The 21,484-nt window shown below is 43.5% G+C and overlaps 2 protein-coding genes and 1 long non-coding RNA gene across 3 annotated transcripts; 2 read left to right on the top strand and 1 right to left on the bottom strand.

The window, feature by feature from the left end:
- Positions 1–530: 530 nt before the first annotated feature.
- On the bottom strand, positions 531–21,440 carry gpr119 (G protein-coupled receptor 119). The gene is made up of 3 exons (XM_079356021.1): positions 19,933–21,440; positions 1,862–2,390; positions 531–1,319 (listed from the first exon to the last, which is right to left on the bottom strand). Exons 1-3 carry the CDS (start codon positions 19,984–19,986, stop codon positions 625–627), a joined length of 1,278 nt encoding a protein of 425 aa, XP_079212147.1. The 5' UTR covers positions 19,987–21,440; the 3' UTR covers positions 531–624.
- Positions 3,554–6,722, top strand: LOC306831840. Its single transcript, XR_013780133.1, has 3 exons — positions 3,554–3,758; positions 5,091–5,200; positions 5,677–6,722. It is a non-coding gene; the product is annotated as an uncharacterized lncRNA (long non-coding RNA).
- slc25a14 (solute carrier family 25 member 14) lies at positions 7,981–16,575 on the top strand. The gene is made up of 9 exons (XM_079356016.1): positions 7,981–8,245; positions 9,127–9,265; positions 9,632–9,726; positions 12,197–12,282; positions 12,367–12,462; positions 12,600–12,724; positions 12,831–13,044; positions 13,359–15,421; positions 15,454–16,575. The coding sequence occupies exons 1-8, from the start codon at positions 8,062–8,064 to the stop codon at positions 13,398–13,400; spliced, it is 981 nt and encodes a 326-aa protein (XP_079212142.1). The 5' UTR covers positions 7,981–8,061; the 3' UTR covers positions 13,401–15,421; positions 15,454–16,575.
- Positions 21,441–21,484: the final 44 nt, after the last annotated feature.

Below are 21,484 nucleotides of genomic sequence, written 5' to 3'. Positions count from 1 at the left end.
ATGTTGACAGTCTGATAGGAGAGTTACAGAGAGTCTTAAATGCCCGGTCTTAGTTTGAAGCTTTGCTGGAAAACTGGACACTTCATGAATCTGCTTGATTTAAATCTATAAGTGTGAATAACTGACGCACACATTTTACAAAAAGCACAAAAATACATTACATTTAAAACTTCTGTATATGCTGTCTTTGCACTATTTGACACCTAAAGATCCCAGAACCAGGTTTTAAAAGTACATCCATACACAAAGTTTTACCTCGAAGCGCTGTGCTTATTTATGAATTCACACACGTATAGTTAAGTGTCGTCAGCATATCTATGAAACTCAATTGCGTTTGTGTTTTTCTCCTGACATTTTCAGGTGGCAACATAACAAAATAAAGTAGATGACGGGCCTTGAATGAAGCGTTTTGGTTTTTAATTTCAACCATCCTTCAAACCTGCTCCGTCTTCTTCTTCTGTGTCTTTATGTGATTTAAACACCTGCAGGCGTCAACCGACGGGACTCAGACGTCTAACAACGTTAAAAACACAGAAGGAGGGGAAAGTCATCGTGTCCCAACATCTGAATGGGGATGTTTTGTGTGATGCGAGCTCCATGTTGCTGTCAGTATCTGCATCATTCTTACAGTTTCTTTGTCCGGGCGGATAGTTCAACCGTGGGGGCCTTCTCATCTGTAACGATTGGCTTTAACTTTGAAGGATCAGTGACGTCTGCAGCAGAAACAGCAGCTCCAGTCAGAGCAGGGGGCTGCGGGTTACATCTTTCTGTCACGTGTTGAGGTCCTGCTGCACGCCACCTTCCTTTGACGCAGGAAAACATGGCTGCTAGCTGTAGCCTCACCTCCTTCTGCCAGTAGGCGTAAACCAGCGGGTTGATCAGAGAGTTGGACAGTCCCAAGAGCCACAGGTAATTCTCCAGCACTCCGGTGACTTTGCAGCTTTTACACAGCAGGTGCACGAGGCACGTCACGAAGAACGGACACCAGAGCAAGAAGAAGCAGCCAACAAGCACCGCGACCGTCCTCAAGGCCTTGAAATGACCCATCATGCACATCCACATCTGCTGATGCTGGTGATGATGCTCTTGATATTTATGGCGATCGTCCTCAGCCGTCCTGAAACCGGCTTTCCTTATTTCTAAGATCTGCTTCTGGTGGCTGCACGAGATCTTCAGGATGTCCAGGTAGATGAAGACAAACGCAGAGAAGATGGGGAAGAAGCAGACGCTGATTAGCACCACCATGCCCACATGGTGAACCACTGAGAAGAAGGCACAGAAGCCGTTGTAGCTGTCTGTCTGCAGCTGCCGCACCATAACTAAAAAAAAAATAGAGGAAAGGGGTTGTTTATCATCTCAGACTAATTCTACTTACGTTCTGAGACTGTCGAGAAGAAATAATCCTGGAAAAACATTTCTGAGATCCAAGAGAGGAACCACCAAAGTGGGAGCCATCACACAGTATGACAACAACAACAACAACAACAACAACAACAACAATAACAACAATAAGGGGTATTCGTGGATGGATCACTTGAGTCAGTCGTCTTTTAACTGGAAGGTTGTGGGTTTGATCCCCAGCTCCTAGAGCAACTTGTGCATGGATGGAATAAGTTTCTTCTACAGGTCAGTTAATATTCATCTTAATTATTAAAATACTTCTCGAGTGTTTTAAGAACTCGTTTTTGGATGTGGATACAACACGTTATATAAAACATGGATGTTGCTTGGAGGCGTCACCCATTAGTTCCTGCAGCTCAGTTTGAATGATGGTCACCATGTTGGAAATATCCAAAAACACCCAGTAGGTCAGACGCTTGATGTTTGACACACTTTAAGTTTTTATAAGTTTATGTCTCACCTGGCAAAAATCCCAATGTGTAGGCGCTGATCCAGAGAGCCAGCAGGAACCCAGCGGCTGTCCCCTTCCCTGACAGCCGGGTGTAACGTAGTGGCGTCTTGATGGCTGCGTAACGGTCCAGTGAGATGAGGAACATGGACATGATGGACGCCGTGCAGGGCGACAACAGGAGGGCCATCCGCAGCAAACACCGCTGCTTGCCCTGAGCGTGGTGCGTGCCGTTTGTTGGAGGATCATGGCCCCACTGGTTCTGAGAAAGATCATTGCTGTTAAATTCTTCAGTGGCCAAACCTGTGATGGCCACGCCCACCAGAGTGTCCGCCAGGGCCAAGTTGAGGACAAAGCACCAGCTCTGGCTCCTCTTCTTGAGGAGAAGCCTGAGTAGAGCAGCTGCCACCAACATGTTGGTAGAGATGATGAAGCAAGCAGAGACGCTCAGAATGTGACCCATCACCTGAGGCTTCATCTCGCTCCGGGCCGTCGGCGGGTACGAGTCTGAAGTCATGCTGACTGGAGGCTCAGTGCTCACCTGTCCACACAAATACGACATGCTGATGATCAAGCAGCTGTCCAATGTAACACAAACGGTTGCAGGTGCAGATTTAATAAATAAAGATTTGCACTGATGCCTAAATATGAACTCGTTTAAAATAATAATAAAAAGTCTACTGGAATACAAAACATCAAACCTTGGCAGCTAGTAGCTAACAAACATTAATTAGCTTAAATAAACTAGTTCAAAACAATCCTGTTGGCACCAGATGAAGAATCTTTGAAGCCTATTTTATCTGTGTTGTTTTTGTTCCCGTCCATGTAAAGTTTGAATAAACTCCATCTGTTTCCTCAAACAGTCCGTCTCTTTGTTTTTCTTCTTTGTGCTGTTAAAAAATCCCTTCAGAAAAAGCAGAAGTACAGAACTAAAGCAGGTCTGGTTTATCTCCTCCCCTCAGTGCCACACTATCACTGAGTGTACACACACACACACACACACACACACACACATCCTTCTGATGCTCAGTAGTTACTGTTGTTGACCCTTGGCCCGACTGCCAGCCTGCTGTTTAAACTGAAGCTCTGAGAGGCTGTCAGATCTTTATTATATGGATTTAAATAAATGAACAAAAACAAATGTAATCAAAGCAATTTGAGTGTTTTCTTTGTTTGAGGTTTTTTTTTTATTACAAAAAAACAGTAGAAGAAGAAAAATAAACAAAGCTCAGCTGCATGTTGCACAAGGCAGCCGTAAGCTTAGTCAAGACCCATAAGACCCATAAGACCTAGACCAACACACACCCGAGACCTCAGAGACAAGACCCAGACCAAGACCACTTACAGAAGATATACTGTATGTGTGTGTGTGCACAAATGTATTAAGGCTTGAAATATATAGTTAATATTATTTGTAAGGGCGATGTGAACATGAACGCTGTTGTGTGTGAAAGTCTTTATTCACTTCCACTGTTTGTCCACTTTGGTGTGTAAAATCACACAAACACATCCTCACATCCCAACAGGTCGCTCGCCGTCCTGCAGCACATCACATCACAGACTTCAGTATGGGAGGGGAGCATCCTCATCCCCCCCCCCCCCCCCCCCGACCAGCCAAAACAGCTCCGACAGACACACAATGTAGGAATGTTATTCACCCCTGCTAGACCTTTCAGGAGCTTTCAAACCAAAGCCTGGGTCAGCAGTAACTGTGCCCAGTGCCCAGCAGTCTCCTGCGTCCTGTTTACATCTCTGCCAACGGCGTCCTCCACCGGCTGTCACGGATTCTTGTTTACCCATCTGTCCCTGGGATCTGTTTTCAAAGGAGCCCCCCCCCCAAGGATCTTCTTTTTTAACATCAAAGTTTGGATTTCTCGAGTTTTGGAAGATCGATTTCTCCAGGGAAGTAGTTTGTTTAGGTACTGATGTCGTGTGTGTGATGTTTTCATGTTGATGTGAGGCCACAACAGAAGAAGGGGTCTAGCTACTGTTACCCATTGTTGTTGAATCACAGGTGAAAGGGTTTGTGCTTGTTTAGATAATAAACTGATGAATGTTGACAGATTTCATTTTTAGGAATATATTCTGTGTCAGACATTACAACAGTAAGATCCAACCGAGCAATCTGATTGGACAAGAGGAATTACATTACTGGTACTTTTCTCAATATGCATCCCTCTGCCTGTTGTGCAGATTCTACAAGTTTTTTGCAGAAAACCTTCAGCTGAAAGAATCCAGAGAGTTTCAATAAGTTGTTTCCCAGATGTTAAAATATCAAATTCATCTTCCCAAAAGGAGCAGACTGCACTTTGTTCATGACTTTGGTCTGAAGAAAGACAGTTAAAGGTCCAATCAGAGAGCTGCTCTCCTCCTGTGTGATCATGAAGAAAACATGCTGTGTTGAAGCTTCTCTGACAACAATACAGCAGCCAGTATGTCCTCCTTCTAACTTTAGATTCTGCTCCTGAATGCTCTGGATCTGATTGGACCAGAGAAGGTAGGCGGGGCTTTGAAGGCCGTTTTGGACGCCCCTGGGTTTGCCAGATATGAGAGCAGTTATCAGGTGAACAGGTGTTGCAGCGATGGAAGCGGGCAGTGGAACTGCTTCAGATAGAAGTGATTGTACCCGAGCTAAAAAGCCTCTGCATGTTTCTAATAAGCTCCAGCAGCAGAAAGCTGCTCAAACTAGGATCAATGTTGGAGATGAAACATGGAGAGAGGTTAGAACGCAGAAAGCTTTACAGACCCATGCAGAGCTGGCTAAACACTGAAGCTACAGTGTCCACCACATGCAGAGCTGGCTAAACACTGAAGCTACAGTGTCTCTACATGCAGAGCTGGCTAAACACTGAAGCTACAGTGTCCACCACATGCAGAGCTGGCTAAACACTGAAGCTACAGTGTCCACCACATGCAGAGCTGGCTAAACACTGAAGCTACAGTGTCCACCACATGCAGAGCTGGCTAAACACTGAAGCTACAGTGTCCACCACATGCACAGCTGGCTAAACACTGAAGCTACAGTGTCCACCACATGCACAGCTGGCTAAACACTGAAGCTACAGTGTCCACCACATGCTGACCTGTGTGAGAGGAGGGGGCGGAGCCAGCTCTCTGTGATGATTAGAGATTAGACTGCAGTACTAATGTATAACACTAGGGGGCAGAGTTGCATACTGCTCCTTTAATGAACCTTACTCTATAGGAGCCTTTAATGCTTTCTGTTTCCGACAGACTGAAGATGTCTTTAAAAAGGCGGCTGCTGTCCATGTTGTTGTGCTGTGTTTACTGCGTGGCCTCGCTCTTCTGCCTCCACCCGAACCGCCTCAACTGCTTCTCTGCTGGATCTCGGTGAGTTCTACGTGTCGCTTCCTGTCCAGAAACGTCCTGGTTTTTATTTATTTATTTATTTATTTTTAGCCGAGTCAAATCGGCCAGCCTGTATCTCCTCTCTGTTTTTCAAATTCTGTTTACTGTCATATCGCTTGTGACACGCTCAGTGCTCTCTTTTTTTTTAATTCTGTAAAACACTCTGAATTGCTCCATTGATGACTGAACAAATGTTAGATTATTTTGTATGATAAACTTATTTTCCCTGTGCCTTGCTTTGAGACCGAGCAGGTGCAGCTAACAGACGTCATTTATCGTCTCATTCTTACTCCTCAAGGTGTCAGACTGTAAACGATGTACAAAAAGATTCCCACAAAGCTCCTTTCAGTTTTCAGATCAAATATTCCCTTAAACAACGTTTACTTTATTGTTCCTTGCTTTCCTTAATCCTCCGTCTCTATTAACTCGGTATTTTTTTATCCGTCTCATTTTGCCAGGAATCTTGGCTCAGTCTTCCAGCAGCTTTACCAGCGTGTCATTCGAATGCTTCGCTCTGCTCTCTGATCCACGGAGCTTCCTGTGTTTGGGTTCATCACTACTGGAGCCTTCCTGCCAGTGAGGCCTCTGTGGTGTTCATCAAGCATGTCCTCCTGTAGACCTTCACCCATAAAAAAACAAGAAGAAATCAAGTAGGGGGAAAGGTGCAGCCCCACTCTTGGACTCAAAAAAATGTTTTCCAGATTATTTTTTTTTTAATTGTTTATTTGATTGGGACAGTTACAGAAATCAAAGACAAACTGGAAACAACCATCCAATGAATCAAGAATCATAGTGTTCATAACAAATGCTAATATGCTACAAGCGTCTCTAGATTAAGGGAAAATAAGACACACATTCATCTGTGTGTGTGACACACATTATCTACAGAAAATTAAAGTCTGTTTCTGAACTAACTAGGACTTGTTGGCTCTCTTTAAAGTTTGCAGTCAGTTTCAAGTTCCAGGATGTTTCTCCTTTCACAGAATAAGCTGTTTGAGCAAACGGTTTCCCCTTCAAGCTGCTCTGAAAAGGCGCTTGAACCGCCCTGTTTGGTTCACTAATGACATTTTAGATCAAGTTATCTTTATTGTCATTTCAACCATGACAAAGTACACAGGGAGACTCTATGTGAGTCCTCCAGGAGGGTGATGCTACTTCAGACCATTAAGAATTAAAATCTAACCAGTGACCACATGAAGTAGATTTCTTTTTTAATGTTTATTTTTATACTGACATGGATTAACATTGTGATTGAATGTGGATGGTGATCAATAGATTTTGGGGGGGTCTGCTTGTTTGAGCCCTTAAAAGTGACAGGTAAGGGGGTCACAAAGCTGCTGGTCTGAGAACAATTTATATTTTTAGAACAACAAGAGAATAAGTGTAAACGGTGATGTGATGATGATGATGATGATGATGATGATGATGATACACTTTGAGCTTTGTGAGAAAGATGCCAAAGCTGCAGTAACTTTTAAACTCTACTTTTTGCACTTTTTATGAGCTGATTGAACGTCGATCTTTTTATTTTATTTTTTTTAACCAAGGTGTCTGCCCCCCCCCCTCCTGTGGCTGTTCAACAGACGTGATTAAAGCTCATGGTTTATTTTTTTTACTCAAACTGCAGTCAGGCTTTAACAGCATGTGGGTGTGTCTGATACTTTTTAATAAGCTCGCTAAATACAGTTATTTAAATAAAATGTGGAATGACCCACTCTGTGATGTACACCACAATAAAAACAGAATATAAAAGTCAATGTCTCATGCTTTTCCTCTTTTCTTATCTATATCTATTCTACATGGTGGGTGGTGGTGTGGGGGGGGGGGGGGGGGGGGGGTGCACCTTTACATTGTTTACAAGAGAACTTTTTTTTTTTTAATTACTCTATATCTTTGTATTTTTTATATATTACTATTTTACTGGACCATGGTCACTTTACAGCCTTTACACTGTTTACAGTACTCTTTTCTGTATTTTGTACATTCAAATAACTCCTTTTAGTTTTTTACATTATATTCTATTTTACTGTATATATGTGTATTAATAAATTGAGTGTCTTTATATTTCACTGCACGTCTGTATGAGCATGTGACAAATACAAGAGGAGGAAAAGGAAGAACCCCCCGGAGGGTGGCGGCTTGCAACGCTAAGTGGAAAAACCGACATTAATTTCTGGAGACGAAGAAGAAGAAGAAGCAGCTCGTCTTTTCAACTCAAATGGGTTAATGCTAACCGCACGCGAGAAGTTTTCTGCTTGTACTTTATTAAAGTCGAGCTGCTGTTTTGTCATGGGAAACCAGGTTAAATAACAAACTGCGGGAGTTACTGACGCCACAGGTACGTGACATTTTAATAACATGTAACGGAAACTTGTTGCTAACTGCTAACCTCTAACTAGCATCGTTAGCCGACTGGCCGTTAGCCTTCTGCTACAGTTTGAACGACCTTTTCTGAAATAATGACCCCGGAAAGACAAAAAAATTACACATTAAAATAAAAAAATAAAGTTGTTTATTTTATTTTTGATGCTTCGGGAGCATTACGTGTGTCATTAAAATAACGTTAACTGTGTTAAAATAACTCCTTTTTAATTCTCTTCTGAGTGTTTCTGTCACCTCGCTGTTACTCATGTTGTCCCCGCCCACTCCTTAATTGCAACCAATCGCATCGCTCAGAATTTTGAACGACAGAAATCGAAGCCTATAGCAGCGCCGCAACCAATATGACGGCTCAGTGCGCGGTGTTCGCCCCCGCGTCGGGCGTCTCTTTCCGGCGCAGTCTGCTGGATGCTGATGCTGAGGCTGAGGAGGCTCCCTGGACTCTAGCATCTTTACATGTCTCCATGTTTATCGATATGTTGCACCGCCTGAGGCTGCAGCACTGTGTTGACCTCTGTCTGGCCGTTCTTGTGTTGCTTCTAGCCGGGCTGCAGCAGGTGGAAGCAGCCGCCGCCGCAGCGGAGATGACCAACCTGAACTGGAAGCCGTTCATCTACGGCGGGATGGCCTCGATTGTCGCAGAATTCGGTAGGCTTCGTGATGCACCAAAAACATGCACACACCAACCTTTATGTGGACTGTTGAGTTAATTCTCCGTGAACACCGTAAATTATCACGTTTATTATGGTCTGATAGACGGGATGGATTTGCAATAAGACTTCAGGATCGGGGCTGCATGCAGCTGACAGGACATTTAAGCTCACTGCAGTAGGTTGTGTGAGTTAACCTGAGATCACAGCAGTCTGTTTGCCTCACTTTGAATACTTAAAGTTTGGGCTGTAGTGGTATTTACATTTCTGTATAATATAGGGGAGCAGTTATTATGAAGGAGCGAGATGAAGCAGGGTCCCAAAACAGCAGACGGAGGAAGTCTCCGACATTTTTTACAGAATTGAAGGTAGCTGAAGCTTCATCTGATCACATCGATGCCAAAACACCCAGGTCGCCATCAAACTCGAAGCTCTCTGACCGTCTGTAAATCATCACCTGTTTAAACGGGCCCACTCACTCTGATTTATTTTTTTTAAATTTGATATAAAACTGTAAATTAACTCCTTTTAAGTCTTTAATTTTCACGTTTGATATTGTTTGTTTTTAACTCTGCTAGTAAGGCGTCCATAAATGTATTGTTATTATTTATTGTGCAACCCTGATAAGATTCTCTGCCGCTACGTCATAAAAATAATACGTATTAAATATTCTCTGATTGACATTTCACTGCTTTGGTATATATTTATCGTGTTCTTATTTATTATTATAAATATAAGACATAAAAGTAACCTGGAGTTGTTTATGAATACGCCCAATAACCATCAAATAACCTGCTGTGAGAGAACGAGCTTAATCTGTATTGATCTCTTTCTGCCTTTGTGTTTTCTTCTTCTCTGTTTTTTTTTTTCAATCCTCAGGGACATTTCCTGTAGACCTGACTAAGACCCGGCTCCAGGTTCAGGGTCAGTCCCAGTACACGGAGGTGCGTTACAGAGGAATGTTTCACGCCCTCTTCAGGATCGGCAAAGAGGAGGGCGTCCGGGCGCTCTACTCCGGGTATGGTTTAAATGTTTATCTCTTTTCTCTGATGTTCATGCAGATCTTCAATATATGTCGTCCATGTGTTTTTATTTTGAATTTGTGTTTGTTGACTCGACTTTGGAGGCGGCTGAATGTTTGCAGGTGAATCGTATGGTTCGTTGTTGGTGGTTAGACCGTGATGTAACTGAATGAGGATCTACGAAACTCAGACACACTTTACATTCTTCGTTCCTTGTTTTCAATCAGCAAAGAACGTTTGTGTTTGTGTCGCTGTGCTCGTGAGACCTGCAGCGTGTGAAGATGTCAGAGGACAGTCTGGTTACCCAGCTGGTCGATCGATGCATCGCTGTTAATAAAACATCTTTGATTTCTCCCTTTCAGGATCTCTCCCGCTCTGCTCAGGCAAGCTTCATACGGGACAATCAAGATAGGAACCTACAACTCTCTGAAGAGGCTGTTTGTCACTCATCCAGAAGGCGAGTGTTTCCCGTCTGTGCCTGTCCTTCTAACCTCTCTCACACACTCAGTCACATATCAGCGACTCGTGCACGATGAAATTAGAGTCTCATTTAAATGTGCCCGTGTCTCGTGGAAGGCTGATGCAATGATTTGCAAACTGCTTAAAAACCTTTGTGAGCCCTTCTGCAACGCAACGAGAAAAACTCTGTCCGCACGATCAGTTTACTCAGAGAAGAAAAAACAGACGGCTGAGATCTGCCTGCAAAGAAGATAGATAGATAGATCTATCTATCTAAGAAGAGGTGGAGGTAGCAACAGCTGCATGAACGAATGAACGTACAAAGACGTGATGATGGTTGAGCTAAGTTACAGCAGTTTGAAAACGGCTTCTTTCTCTCTCTTGCCGTCATTAAGACACCTGGGCAGCTCGCCTGAGTATCGTATGAGTGGCGTCTGCTCCGTCTCTCACGCCTCCTCCTCCTCCTCCTCCTTCTGTTTAGACTCCAAACATCGTCTGGGCTCCACACGGCTCAAAGCCCTCGCGTGCTTTCTCTCCTTCTTTGTTTATGCTGGAACGCTTTGCATGCAGGGATGGTGTTTTGTCTTCTGTTTAAACTGCAAACATGGATGCAAAGTCGGTCCTTTTTAACTGACGCCACGCAGAGTTCAGTGTCGCTCGTCTCTGTACTAACAAGTTTCACCCTCAATAAATGTCTTTACACACACACACACACACACACACACACACACACACACACACACACACACACATATAGACATGAAACAGTTTTTGCCTTTGAGGCCGCACACAGAACAAACCTGCCAAAAACAAAAACAAAAGGTTGATTGCGTGGTGACTTAGGTCACCCGGCTGGCTGCAGAGTGAAGGACTTAACCTGCCGGCACTAATTTAAAAGCTAAACAGATTCAAAAAGCTTCCTGGAAGGAGAGAGAGAAGTCAGTGAGTCAGGCGTTCAAACCTCAGCGGCGTTCGTCTCCTCCTCTCTCGTGTTTCTCAGGTTAAATGAATACGTTCAGTGTGTTTTTTCTGGTCTGAAGTTTTCCTGAAGTCGTTGGCTTTTTGATGACGCGTCGAGGTGACCTCGTGGTCATCGAACAGCAACAACGATATTCTGTACTGAGAGAACAATCTGCTTCTGTAGTGAAATGAGATTTAAAGTACAGCAGCGAGTGTAAGATCATCTCCGTACTGTTGTTATTAAAAGACTCGATACTTGATTCTACTCCTGACCCGTCACTGACAACGTATTGATGAGTTCCTGGAATAATGCTGCTGCTAACAGCATTAATCAGTAACAACAGTTCTCAGAATAATATTGCACTGTTCGCTAACGCTTCCACAGGATTGATAGAGACGCGCCCAGCTGAGAGGAGACCCCTCGGTAGATCCAGACTTCCTGGAGGGATTATATCCTGACCCCCAAAGAGGAGCTGGAGAACGATGCTGGTTGATTTATTGGGCTTGAACCGACCTCGGATAAGCGGGATAGGATGGACGGATGGTCGATGGCGTGTTTTACAGTTTTGTTCACGTCAAGCTTCTGTGCGTTATATTTCTCTCTGAATCGGCTCCGTTTGTGGTGTCAGATTTCATTTTAACCATGACGTATGTATTTCCCACAATGACACAAACGGATATATCTTTTGCATGTCTTGTGTGTGTTTTTGAAGGGAAGTAACGACGGTGGTATCAGAACGTGTCAGCGGTGCGTTTCTGTATATCCCTACTAAGCTCTCACAGTCGCGTCCTCCTCCCTGCAGAGAACCACTTACTCAAACAAATAGGTTTCTGCTTTGTTTATCAGCGATTTGCAGGCGCCGTCATGTCGCCGAGACTCTCAGGAAGTTTGTTCCCACAGGCTCCGTCTCCTTTTTCTGTTTGTCTTTCCGGTTCCCCAGTCGACTGCTTCCATCTGAATTTAACAACAGCTTTCTCTGTCTCGATTCCTAATTCCCTGCTTTCCCTGTCCCCCCTCTTACTTCTGCTCCGCTCAATATTTCATGGCCAACTTCTGTACAAAAGACAGATAGCATGAATTATAGAGGAGGCTGAGACAGAAGCGCGTCTGTGAAGGTTCTCCGTCATCCAGGTCAGGGTCATTTAGAGGTTAAAGGTCGTCCCCTGATCTCCAACATGGCGCTGCATCTCTCTTTGGTTTGTTTGTGCAGAGTCTTAAGTGAAGTGAAGGCTCGGTCTTCTTCTTTGTTTCTAGTTGAATTTTCTCTGGATTGAGATCTTTGTCGTGCATTTTTTTATTCTTTGGAAGAGGGATGAACAACTTAGTGTTTGACCATCGTCACGTCGCACATCCCAATCGTGTTTTAAAAAAATCCAAAACTGCAACTTTTGTCATTTCCAGGACTCGTCTGGACTTAAAGTGTCTCTGAAATGTCCTGCAGAGAAGAGTCTCAGTATGCTCAAAGTGTTCTTGCTGATTGATTCATATCTCATCTCTCTCCTGACAGATGAGACGATGGTCATCAACGTGTTCTGCGGCGTCGTTTCTGGCGTTCTGTCCTCCTCTCTGGCCAACCCCACCGACGTCCTCAAGGTGACTCTTCGTCTTCAGCTGGCCAGCAGCAGAGCGCCGCTTCAGTGAGTCCTCTGACTCCTAACCACTCTTTTCTCCTCTCAGATCAGGATGCAGGCGCAGGGCAGTCTGCTCCAAGGCAGCATGATGTCCAACTTCATCAACATCTACCAGACGGAGGGAACCAGAGGGCTGTGGAGAGTGAGTGTCTGAGCATTAATGTAAACTATGGTGTCAAATCAGCGAAAACAAAAACCATTCAGCTCGTCTCCTTTAAAACAAAGCACACATCTCCCTGAAACCACATCTGAGACTTTATGACTCCTCCTCCTCCTCAGGGTGTCATACCCACAGCACAGCGAGCGGCCATTGTTGTCGGGGTGGAACTTCCTGTTTACGACATCACGAAGAAGCACCTTCTTCGCTCGGGCGTCATGGGAGACACCATCTTGACGCACTTCATGTAAGTTTGTCAGCTCATATCTTGAACATTCGACTCGCGGCGCCGTCGACACTCCTCGGACTGACGGACTCGCCTTTTTAACCCCGTTCGTTGTGTGTTAAAACAGCTCCAGTTTCACGTGCGGGTTGGCGGGAGCTCTGGCCTCCAACCCCGTGGACGTGGTGCGGACCAGAATGATGAACCAGCGAGTGTCGTCGGGAAGCCCCATGTACAAAGGAACGCTGGACGGACTGATGCAGACGTGGAAGAACGAGGGTTTCTTCGCTCTCTATAAGGGATTCTGGCCAAACTGGCTCAGACTGGGACCCTGGAACATCATCGTATCCTTCAAACAATAGAAAGTGTCTTATCTGAACAAACTGAGCAGGTAAAAAAAAGTTTTGTCTGGGAAGAACGAGTTTTATTACATTCATTTTGTATTTAAAGGATCAGTGATGTGGAAACATGAGGAAATTACGTTGACCCGACAATTGAACAACCACTCACAAATCCTGAGTGTGGGTCAAGGCGAGCCGTGTGGGTCAGAGTTGACCCTGAACAAGGTCGGCTGGGTCTCTCATGTTTCACAGCTGATCCAGCATGTTTCCTGTTGTCACGGTAATAGTGAAGATTTTTCCTGAACACCAGCCTTCAGTTCTTCATCACCTTCGAGCAGCTGAAGAAGCTCCCGTTTTAAAGCGTGCAGGATGTGGGACCGCAGCGGTCTGTCGAACTGTGTCGGGGGGGGGGTGTAAAAACGGGGTGCCAGCAGTATAATCGCACTCCCTTCAAATCCATACCAATGATCCAGCCGAGTCCCCGCCATCCGCTCATCCAAATCTTCTCTTATCTTGTTCTTTTGTGTTTTATTTATTGTGACTGGTTCGATGATCACTCCCACCCTCCTCCTCCTCCTCCGACTCCGACTCCGACTCTCCCCAGGCAGCTAGATTTGGTTGTAGCGAAAGATTTGAAACTTTGAGAGAGTAGAGGAAACACAAGAGGTCAGCTCTGTGGATCTTCACGTGACAGTAGAGATGTTTTTGATTGTTTGCTCAGGATTCCTACACAGATCTGGAGGAAAGAAAAACTCCGGAAATTAATTTATTCATAGTAAAGACACGTAGTCGTGTCACTCGAGGCATGCGTGGTGAGTTTGTACAGTTTTTATTTTAAAGGAGCAGAAAATGAACTTTGAGGATGTGTAGGAACCCTGCGTTTTTTATTTCATAGGCACGGCATGAAATGTGTTGTATGTTGAGGGATCGCATGGAGGACATGAATCTGTTACAGATTTAAGAGAAAGTTCACAGTGACTGAAAGGAGGAAACAACACTCCAGCGTTTAGCTCCACAAAGAAAGGACAGGCTCGATGCTACGCTAAAGGAAGAATGTGTGACTTTTTGATCCAGTAGATGTCGCCCTTGAGCTACAGCATGACACCAAAACAAACTGCTGTTAGGCCACGCCTCCTCCATACTGAAGCAAAAAAAAAAAGGTCAGAGTATTCGGTGCATTAAAATGTCAAAAATGGGTCAGAAAGCCTCTAAAAAATGTCACAGTGGGGTTTCAGATTTTGGGTCATTTAACGGGAAGTCTCTCAGATCCTCCGTCTGGTTTTAAAGCTGATAAAAACAGATTTTATTGTTTATTATTATTTGTGTTTAAACAAAGTTTTTTGTGATTTTTTTTTTGTGACCATAACGAGCGACTGAAGTTTGACTTGAATCAATCAGAAATCTCAACCAAAGTGTGAGACGACAGTGAGGCAAACATGACCAAAAATAAAAATTGTAACATTGCCTTTAAGGAAACACTCCAGGGGTCAAAAGACTCTCCGTCTGACTCGAGCTCTGACTAGTTTAACTCTCAGGTCACAAACTCTGAGTGTTAAAAACACCCAGGAAACTGAGATCATCCCAAAGTCTGACAATCGCCCCATTTCCACTGAGCGGTTCAGTTCTGGTCATCCCGGTACGGTCCACGTTTTGCTGCGTTTCCAGAGACTGAAGGCGGGAAAGATCCCCAAATTACCGACCCATACTTTTTGGGACCCTTCTGTTAGGGTACCAAGAATATTGATCTGACCCTAAAGGTGGATCTAAACACTACCGTCTGTTGATTGGTCGAAAGAATCATCACTTCCTGTGTGGAAGGGACAAACACATCCCCGCCGAGTTTAAACAGTCGACTTAATTGGTCAATTAAGGTTAATTGGTCTGTATTTGTCAGCACACAGCCTTCTCTGAAACCAAGCTGGACTGAGTTTAGTAATAAAGAGTCACATGTCAGTGACAGAGGAGATGAATGTCCTCATCGTTGGTTTTGTTTGTGTCGAGGTTGAATTTATTAGCGGGTTAGCTGTTAGCAAATAGCTGCTATCAGGTGACGCTATTACGTAGCTGACGCAGCTATCTGCAAACAAAACAGGATCCGGCTTTACTGAACTGTACTGATCCAGACCGGACCGCTGTGTGGAAACGGGGCTGATGTGAAACTTTTCATTTTCACTTTAGAGACGTTACAGAAGAAGGTACAGATAGTTTGTACACAAAGTGATCTTCCATCATTTCCTTATCGACGCATGTTCAGGCGCACAGGTGATGCGTCGCTCTGCTTTTTAAAGTGAAGTCATGGCGTGACGTTTAAAGTGTGCAGCTGCTGTGGATGGAAAGTGGAAAAACGTGCCAAAATATAGTTTCTACCAAACTGGGTCAAGTGTGCATGACTAAGGTCATTGCACACTTCAGTTTCTGCGTTCCTTCGTATCCATCCATGCGAGTGCGCGTTTGCTGCCGGCTTCCTTCGTCATGTTTGCTTCCAGTGTAGAGCGCAGCGTGTTTAAACATCCTGAAATCCACCTGGAGCTCAAAGGCAAGCCATCCTGATGTTTTTCATCGTCCTGTCCTTGGGTTGGATTCTCATTTACCAAATGAAGTTCCTCACTCCGTAAAAGTTAGAAAGGGAAGCTGGAGCCCAGATTATTATTGAAGACAAGTCGTAGCTTTGCTTGTTGTGTTGCACAGAACACCCGCTGTAAACTTCTGCAAATGTCCCGTTTAATTTATTTTAAGGTTTCATCTTCAAGCTGGTTGATGTTTGTTAATCACTCTTTAACCTCACAAGTAGTATCAAAGGGTGTTCAGACCAAAGAATTACACAATTTCTGTGCAGTGCAAGCTCATTCAAAATAAATGCAAAGAGCTTAAATTCCATTTTGCAAATTGAATGAGATCCTCCTGATGTCCCGAGGTCTTAGAACTCCTTTAACGAGCTCCTTCCTTCTTAGATAAAGACCTGAAAAAGTTCTTTAACGTATCCGCCGTTGTATGATTGTGAACAAAACATCAATATCACTTTTCCTAAAGACTGGAGCCCTCTTCTTCCAACCGTTATGTCTGATCCCTGAGCACTGCTCTTTGTCCAGTGAAAGCACTGTCCTCTATTCTAAGTTTATAAATGACGCTTGTATGAAATAGGAATTAATGTTCATGGTTTAAAAGTCACCGTAGAGCTCCGTCTGCTGACGAAACTTCACGTCGCTTCTTAAAGGTAACGTCTTCCTCTTCAGAGGCCACAATCTAAATATTCACTCCTCCTGATTTTAAAGTCATTTGAAGGTTAAACTTGTTCTTGACTGAAACGTGTGCGAGTCGGACAGAAGAGAAAATCGATCAGTATTTTTGTACGTGTTCCCTTCACTTCCTCTTTTCATTTGCACTTCGGTGTATCAACGCTGTCTTTAAACAGTCGTACTCTTTCTCTTGGCGATTTTTTTATGGTGGATTTTTTTTCCCTCTTTGACAGAATGGGTTTGGCTTTGTATAAATTAAGTGTTCACTGAAATAAAATAAACGCTGTTTGCTTCTGTATCTGGTTTTTTTTTTTTTCAATTAAGAATTCAATCACCCGGGGACAAAGATGAGTCACCAGTAAAAACAAGATAAAGGAAAGACGAGCTACAATTCACAGAGATCAATGTACTAAAAATGCTCCTGAAGTTTGTTCATGTCAGTGATGGCTGCTGGGACAGAACTGTTCTTGTTTCTCTTCAAGAATTTCAAACGCAAATATTGAACAATCTCTAGATCTAACTTGTCAAATTTCAGGACTTTAAATATTTCTTCTAACAGGAACTGTAAGAAGTAAAATTAGTTTCTTTTTGTCTCCACCTGGTGGCCGACTCAGAATCAGCAGCTTCTTTACGTCGATTGAAGGATCATTTTCCTCAGATGACCTTCCTCAGTGGTGGTTCTATAGAGTCTGTTCGGGACCGAGGCAAAAATTAATCGGGTGCCCTCCAACCGCCATTTTGTTCAACAGTGTTCCAACACTCTTCCTTTCTTTTTCCCACTACCAGGCAGATACTTCCTCGTCATTTTTCAGTGACGTTCATTGAGGAACCTTGGTTTTCACAGGAGTACTGCGTGAGAAGTGAAACGGGTCGGCCAGAGTAGGTGCCGTCCGACGGGGCCCCCTAAGGGAGGTATCCTACTGTCACTGCTTTGGTTTAAAGATGAGCAGCACCTCTGACTTCAGGGTTCACAGTGAATTGTGACAAAGTCAAGAAAAAGCTTGATTTTTAAGAGTTTAATTTGTAATAATAGATAATTAGGTTTGAATAGAAATCAATGCCAATTAAGTGATGAACTGGTAGTTGTACTTTTCAGGTCCAACTAGATGAGTTGATATGCATGGACTTCTAATCTTACTCAGTTAACATTTGCACTAGTGACAAAGTAAAGGTTAATTTAATTTTTTACTGTATGTTCAGTGAATCAAAGATGAAGTGTCCTCTTGCACCATTAACCACAAATTGTTAGAACAACTTACATGTGAACAATCACTAGTCTGTTTTCATCCGACCCTGTGGAATGAACAGCAGAACAAAAAGTGAATTTTAAGCAATATTAATTGGTAAAAGGTTGTTTATTAATATCTGCAGTTGATATTACTGCTGATTAAAAAAATAAAATAAAAGCGTGGCACACAGAAATGACTGGTAAATAAAATTACACACTCATTGTAATTGAGTGACATGAACAGGCATGCATGAGGGCTTGTTCAGAGTTGAAACTTTTTGTACGTTTTTAGATTGCAGGATGAAACTGTAAAACCCGGAGAAAACCCACGCCGACACGGTGACGACGTAAGCTCGCGCTGAGAAACCATGCATCTCAGCAGGAATACATCATCTGCAAAGTTAATAACCTTCACATATAATAATGCATTTTATCTATAGACTGGCAGAGGAACATAGGGGAGGTGACGAGGGTATTGATGAGGATGGATGTGCTGTTGGGTGTGAGAGACTGGCGAAGATGGTTGATGTTGAGAAGGGGGAAGTACGCTGAATGAGTTTTGATGTGTGCCTCAAAGGAGGGACTGTGGAGTTGTCGATGGTTATTGCAGGAACGTCGGACTTGGCCAAAGTGGATTTGGTACTGTGCTGTGTTTTGTTGCTGTTGAGTTGAGAAAGTTATGCGAGAACCAGGATTTAACTTCAAGGAGACAGACAGAGAGGGCTGAAGGTGGGAGAGCGGAGTTGGGCTTGGAACACAGGTAGAGCTGGGTGTCATCGACGTAGCAGTCAAAGTGAGTACCAAATGTCCTGAAAATGTGTCTGAGGGGTAGTAGGTAGATGGTGAAAAGGAGAGGACCCAAGAAAGAGCCCTAAAATGTTCTACTTTTGATTAGATACTTTCCTTTTTGACTGTCTAGTTATGGATGTATGCCACAACAAAAAACATTCTCAATCTTCCAAAAAAATATCCAGAGCTGGATCAACAACAGATGAAAGGCCTTGCAATGGTTTTTCCCAAAGATTTAAAGAACCTGAGCACTGGGTTCCTCTTTGGTTTTGGATTAGGCACCGTCATACAAGTCTTCAAGGCCTCGATAACTACATCAACAATGGTTGGATCCTCTGATTCCAAGGCTTGGAGGAGCTCTTTTGCGGTGCCAAAATGCTGAAGGAGGTCTCCGTGAAGAGTCTTGATTACCTTCCCGACTGTTTTACAGTCCGATCTGATCACAACATCCGAGGACTCTATATTTTCTGAAGCTTTACCTCTCAGATTTTTGAGAATCCTTTTGAACTTGGGTTTGCTCAGTGATCTCTTGGCCTTATCTGTGGCTTTGTTCAACAATCCTGTTAGCAGCAAGACCACCAGTTTCTGAGTTTCTGTGTCGTGTTTTGTAACTGTGGCTGTCTCAGAACTAGATTTGTCTCGGCTAAATGCTGCAGAATCATCTTCTGGTTCTGCATCTTCCACTTCTTCATCGAGAGACTCAGAAGTGGCTTCTGTATTTGACTGACTTCTGTCCACAGTTTCAGTGGAGTCCATGAGGATCAATCTCACGCGTTCATTCAAGGTATCTGAGTCATCTGAACTCAGCGTCACCTCATCCATCCAACTTTCATTATCAGCATATAAAGTGGACTGATTGTCATCCCAGTATGAAAAGGTCGCCCATTCGTTGTAATCAAACCTGTGCCAGCTAGTCTTGTCTACCACTGTGGACTGATTAATTGCATTAAATTCTGTCAGTATTTCAAAGACATTTTCGGCCAAAGTTGAATAGGTCACCCAACATGACCCTTGCTTTATATCCATACGTTTTGTTTTTTTCTCGTCTCCTTCTAACTGTAAATCCAGTGGGGGAGTTTCGTTTTTTGGGCTCGTCCTCAGATTACAAGGGCAGTTCTGAAAGTGAAGACACCGAATGGTTTGAGAAACCAGACCAATCATGTTATTTAGAGTAATGAAACTGATACAGTTACATTTTAAACACTCTGGTGGCTCACTCAAAAGTTCATTCTTCACTATCACTGCAACGTAAGAGTTGATTTGCCTTGTCACCTCTCTTGCAACTAAAACGATGAATCTGTCCAAACTCTTACAATCGAAGATTCTCCAGCGGTTTAGAGCTCGAGCGAAACTCTGCGGGAGGATGTAATTCAACTCACCCAGGACATCCTTCTCACACACACCGAAGAAACACTGCGACGGTTTTACATGAGAGTATATCCTTCTTGCTTTCCTTTGCCAGTCTGAAACGGCCGGTCGAATACCATCCAAGATCTTCCTATAGCTCAAATGGACAATGTACTGACACAAGTCAACCAGCACATTCAGACTTTGCCCGACATGCTTGCCAGATTCCACCTCACACCAATATGTGGTTGTCAGTGTCTTTGTGAACTCGCTAATCTCTATGTCACTAACCTTCATTTCAGGGCAGTGCACAAAAGCAGTCACTAAGAGTCCTGAGTTCTCCATGATCCTTTTTCGGCTTCCTTGTTTGGTTGTCCGTCTGTCGGCCGTCAGTGCAGAAAGAAATACAGTGTGATTCCTTTGGTGCTCTTAACAATGATAAACATTCCGTGCTCAGGTGACATCAAAGGCAATCTACTGTGATGTCATCAGGGGGCGTGGCCTTTGGTGTGTCTTCTTTAGTTCTATTGTGACATCATAAGTGGGCGGGGCCATAAACTGTGAACAGAATAATGGTGCCTTCAGGTTGTGTCGGACACATTGGCCGTTTCTCAATATGCATTCTTTTCTGTTCTTGCTTTCTGGCGTACCCGTGAAATGTCATCGTTAGCGGGCGAGTTGCTGTCCCAATACACAAGTTCGCATTTTGCCAAGAACGGTTAAAATTTCCGGAAGTGTTTTCGGCACACCCCTTTTTCCAAGGATGCAGCGGCTGGTGACTCGCGTGAAATTCTGAGTGGAGATATCCCATGATGCAGTTCGGTATCCATGATTCATTACTTCTGATTTACTCCTCTTGTGATCATGACTTCTACAGACTTCACAAATTAAAAATTACAGTCTGTTTCTTTGCAGACAAATCAGGCTTGTGAAGATTGTACACTGAGGGAAGAAACAAACTGTTATTATCATTATTTTAAAGTAGTAATTTCATTGTTGATGTACATCAGCGAACGGATGCACTAATCTTAAACGCAATACTCGTAAGAATGCATCATCCATGCCAAACAGTTAGCTGTGTTTTTGTGAACTTGTGAGTTTGCAAGAAAGCTCTTCCAAGAAGAACTCCACAAGAACGCAAGTCTGTCCTTTGGCGTTCTCGATGTTGAGAAACGGCCATATGAAGGTTTCCAAGTTGTAAAATGGAGCTCTTGCTCAAGTGGGAACTTGGAAACTTAAACAAATTGGAACGCCAACTTGACATCAAATTCGTCATCACAAAGGGGCAAAACATGTTTTGTAACTGTTCAGATACTTTTCACAAATTCATGTCTTGCTCATCAACACTTGCTAAAATATAACTTGAAGCAGATACATTCACCTATCGTCTCAGTAGCATCCATGCTTTTTTCCTGTGTGTAGTTGTTACAGCATTCCAACTTTACGAATTGAAATCACGTGAACGCACTGAAGTCCGAAGAACGACTTTCCAACTTGGCAACTGGGCACACAGGGGAGCACCTGAAGGCAGCATAAGTGACCAGTCAACATTGCTTCATGGCCTCCCTTATCAAAGCAGTCAAACGTCCATCTCTTTAAAACATCTTATGGTTCCCCTTTGTTATTCTTGCTGCAAGGGCCATAAGAAAAACAAATTATCAACCTTTTCCAATCATAATTATCCTGATTCTGGTTTTTAAGTCAATTTGCTTTGACCTTTGGTTTGTCTATTTATTTGATTGGGACACTTGTTCAGTCCCGTTGATTCAAAATCTCTCATGATGCCGTGTTTTATACATTTATTAACGAACTGTTAGATCACAAATTGTTCATCAAACACTTC

Source organism: Symphodus melops, assembly GCF_947650265.1.
Source record: "Symphodus melops genome assembly, chromosome: 11".
NCBI classification, from domain to species: domain Eukaryota; kingdom Metazoa; phylum Chordata; class Actinopteri; order Labriformes; family Labridae; genus Symphodus; species Symphodus melops.
This window is presented reverse-complemented; position numbering and strand designations above follow the sequence as displayed.

Excerpts from the sequence above, each read along its gene's own strand:
- slc25a14 (XM_079356016.1), top strand. The coding sequence starts at position 8,062 with ATGTTTATCGATATGTTGCACCGCCTGAGGCTGCAGCACTGTGTTGAC. Across the intron at positions 9,727-12,196 it reads GTTTGTCACTCATCCAGAAG|ATGAGACGATGGTCATCAAC; the intron begins GCGAGTGTTTCC and ends CTCTCCTGACAG. Across the intron at positions 12,463-12,599 it reads GAACCAGAGGGCTGTGGAGA|GGTGTCATACCCACAGCACA; the intron begins GTGAGTGTCTGA and ends CCTCCTCCTCAG.
- gpr119 (XM_079356021.1), bottom strand. The coding sequence starts at position 19,986 with ATGGAGAACTCAGGACTCTTAGTGACTGCTTTTGTGCACTGCCCTGAA. Across the intron at positions 2,391-19,932 it reads TGCACTGCCCTGAAATGAAG|GTGAGCACTGAGCCTCCAGT; the intron begins GTTAGTGACATA and ends TTGTGTGGACAG. Across the intron at positions 1,320-1,861 it reads CACATTGGGATTTTTGCCAG|TTATGGTGCGGCAGCTGCAG; the intron begins GTGAGACATAAA and ends TTTTTTTTTTAG.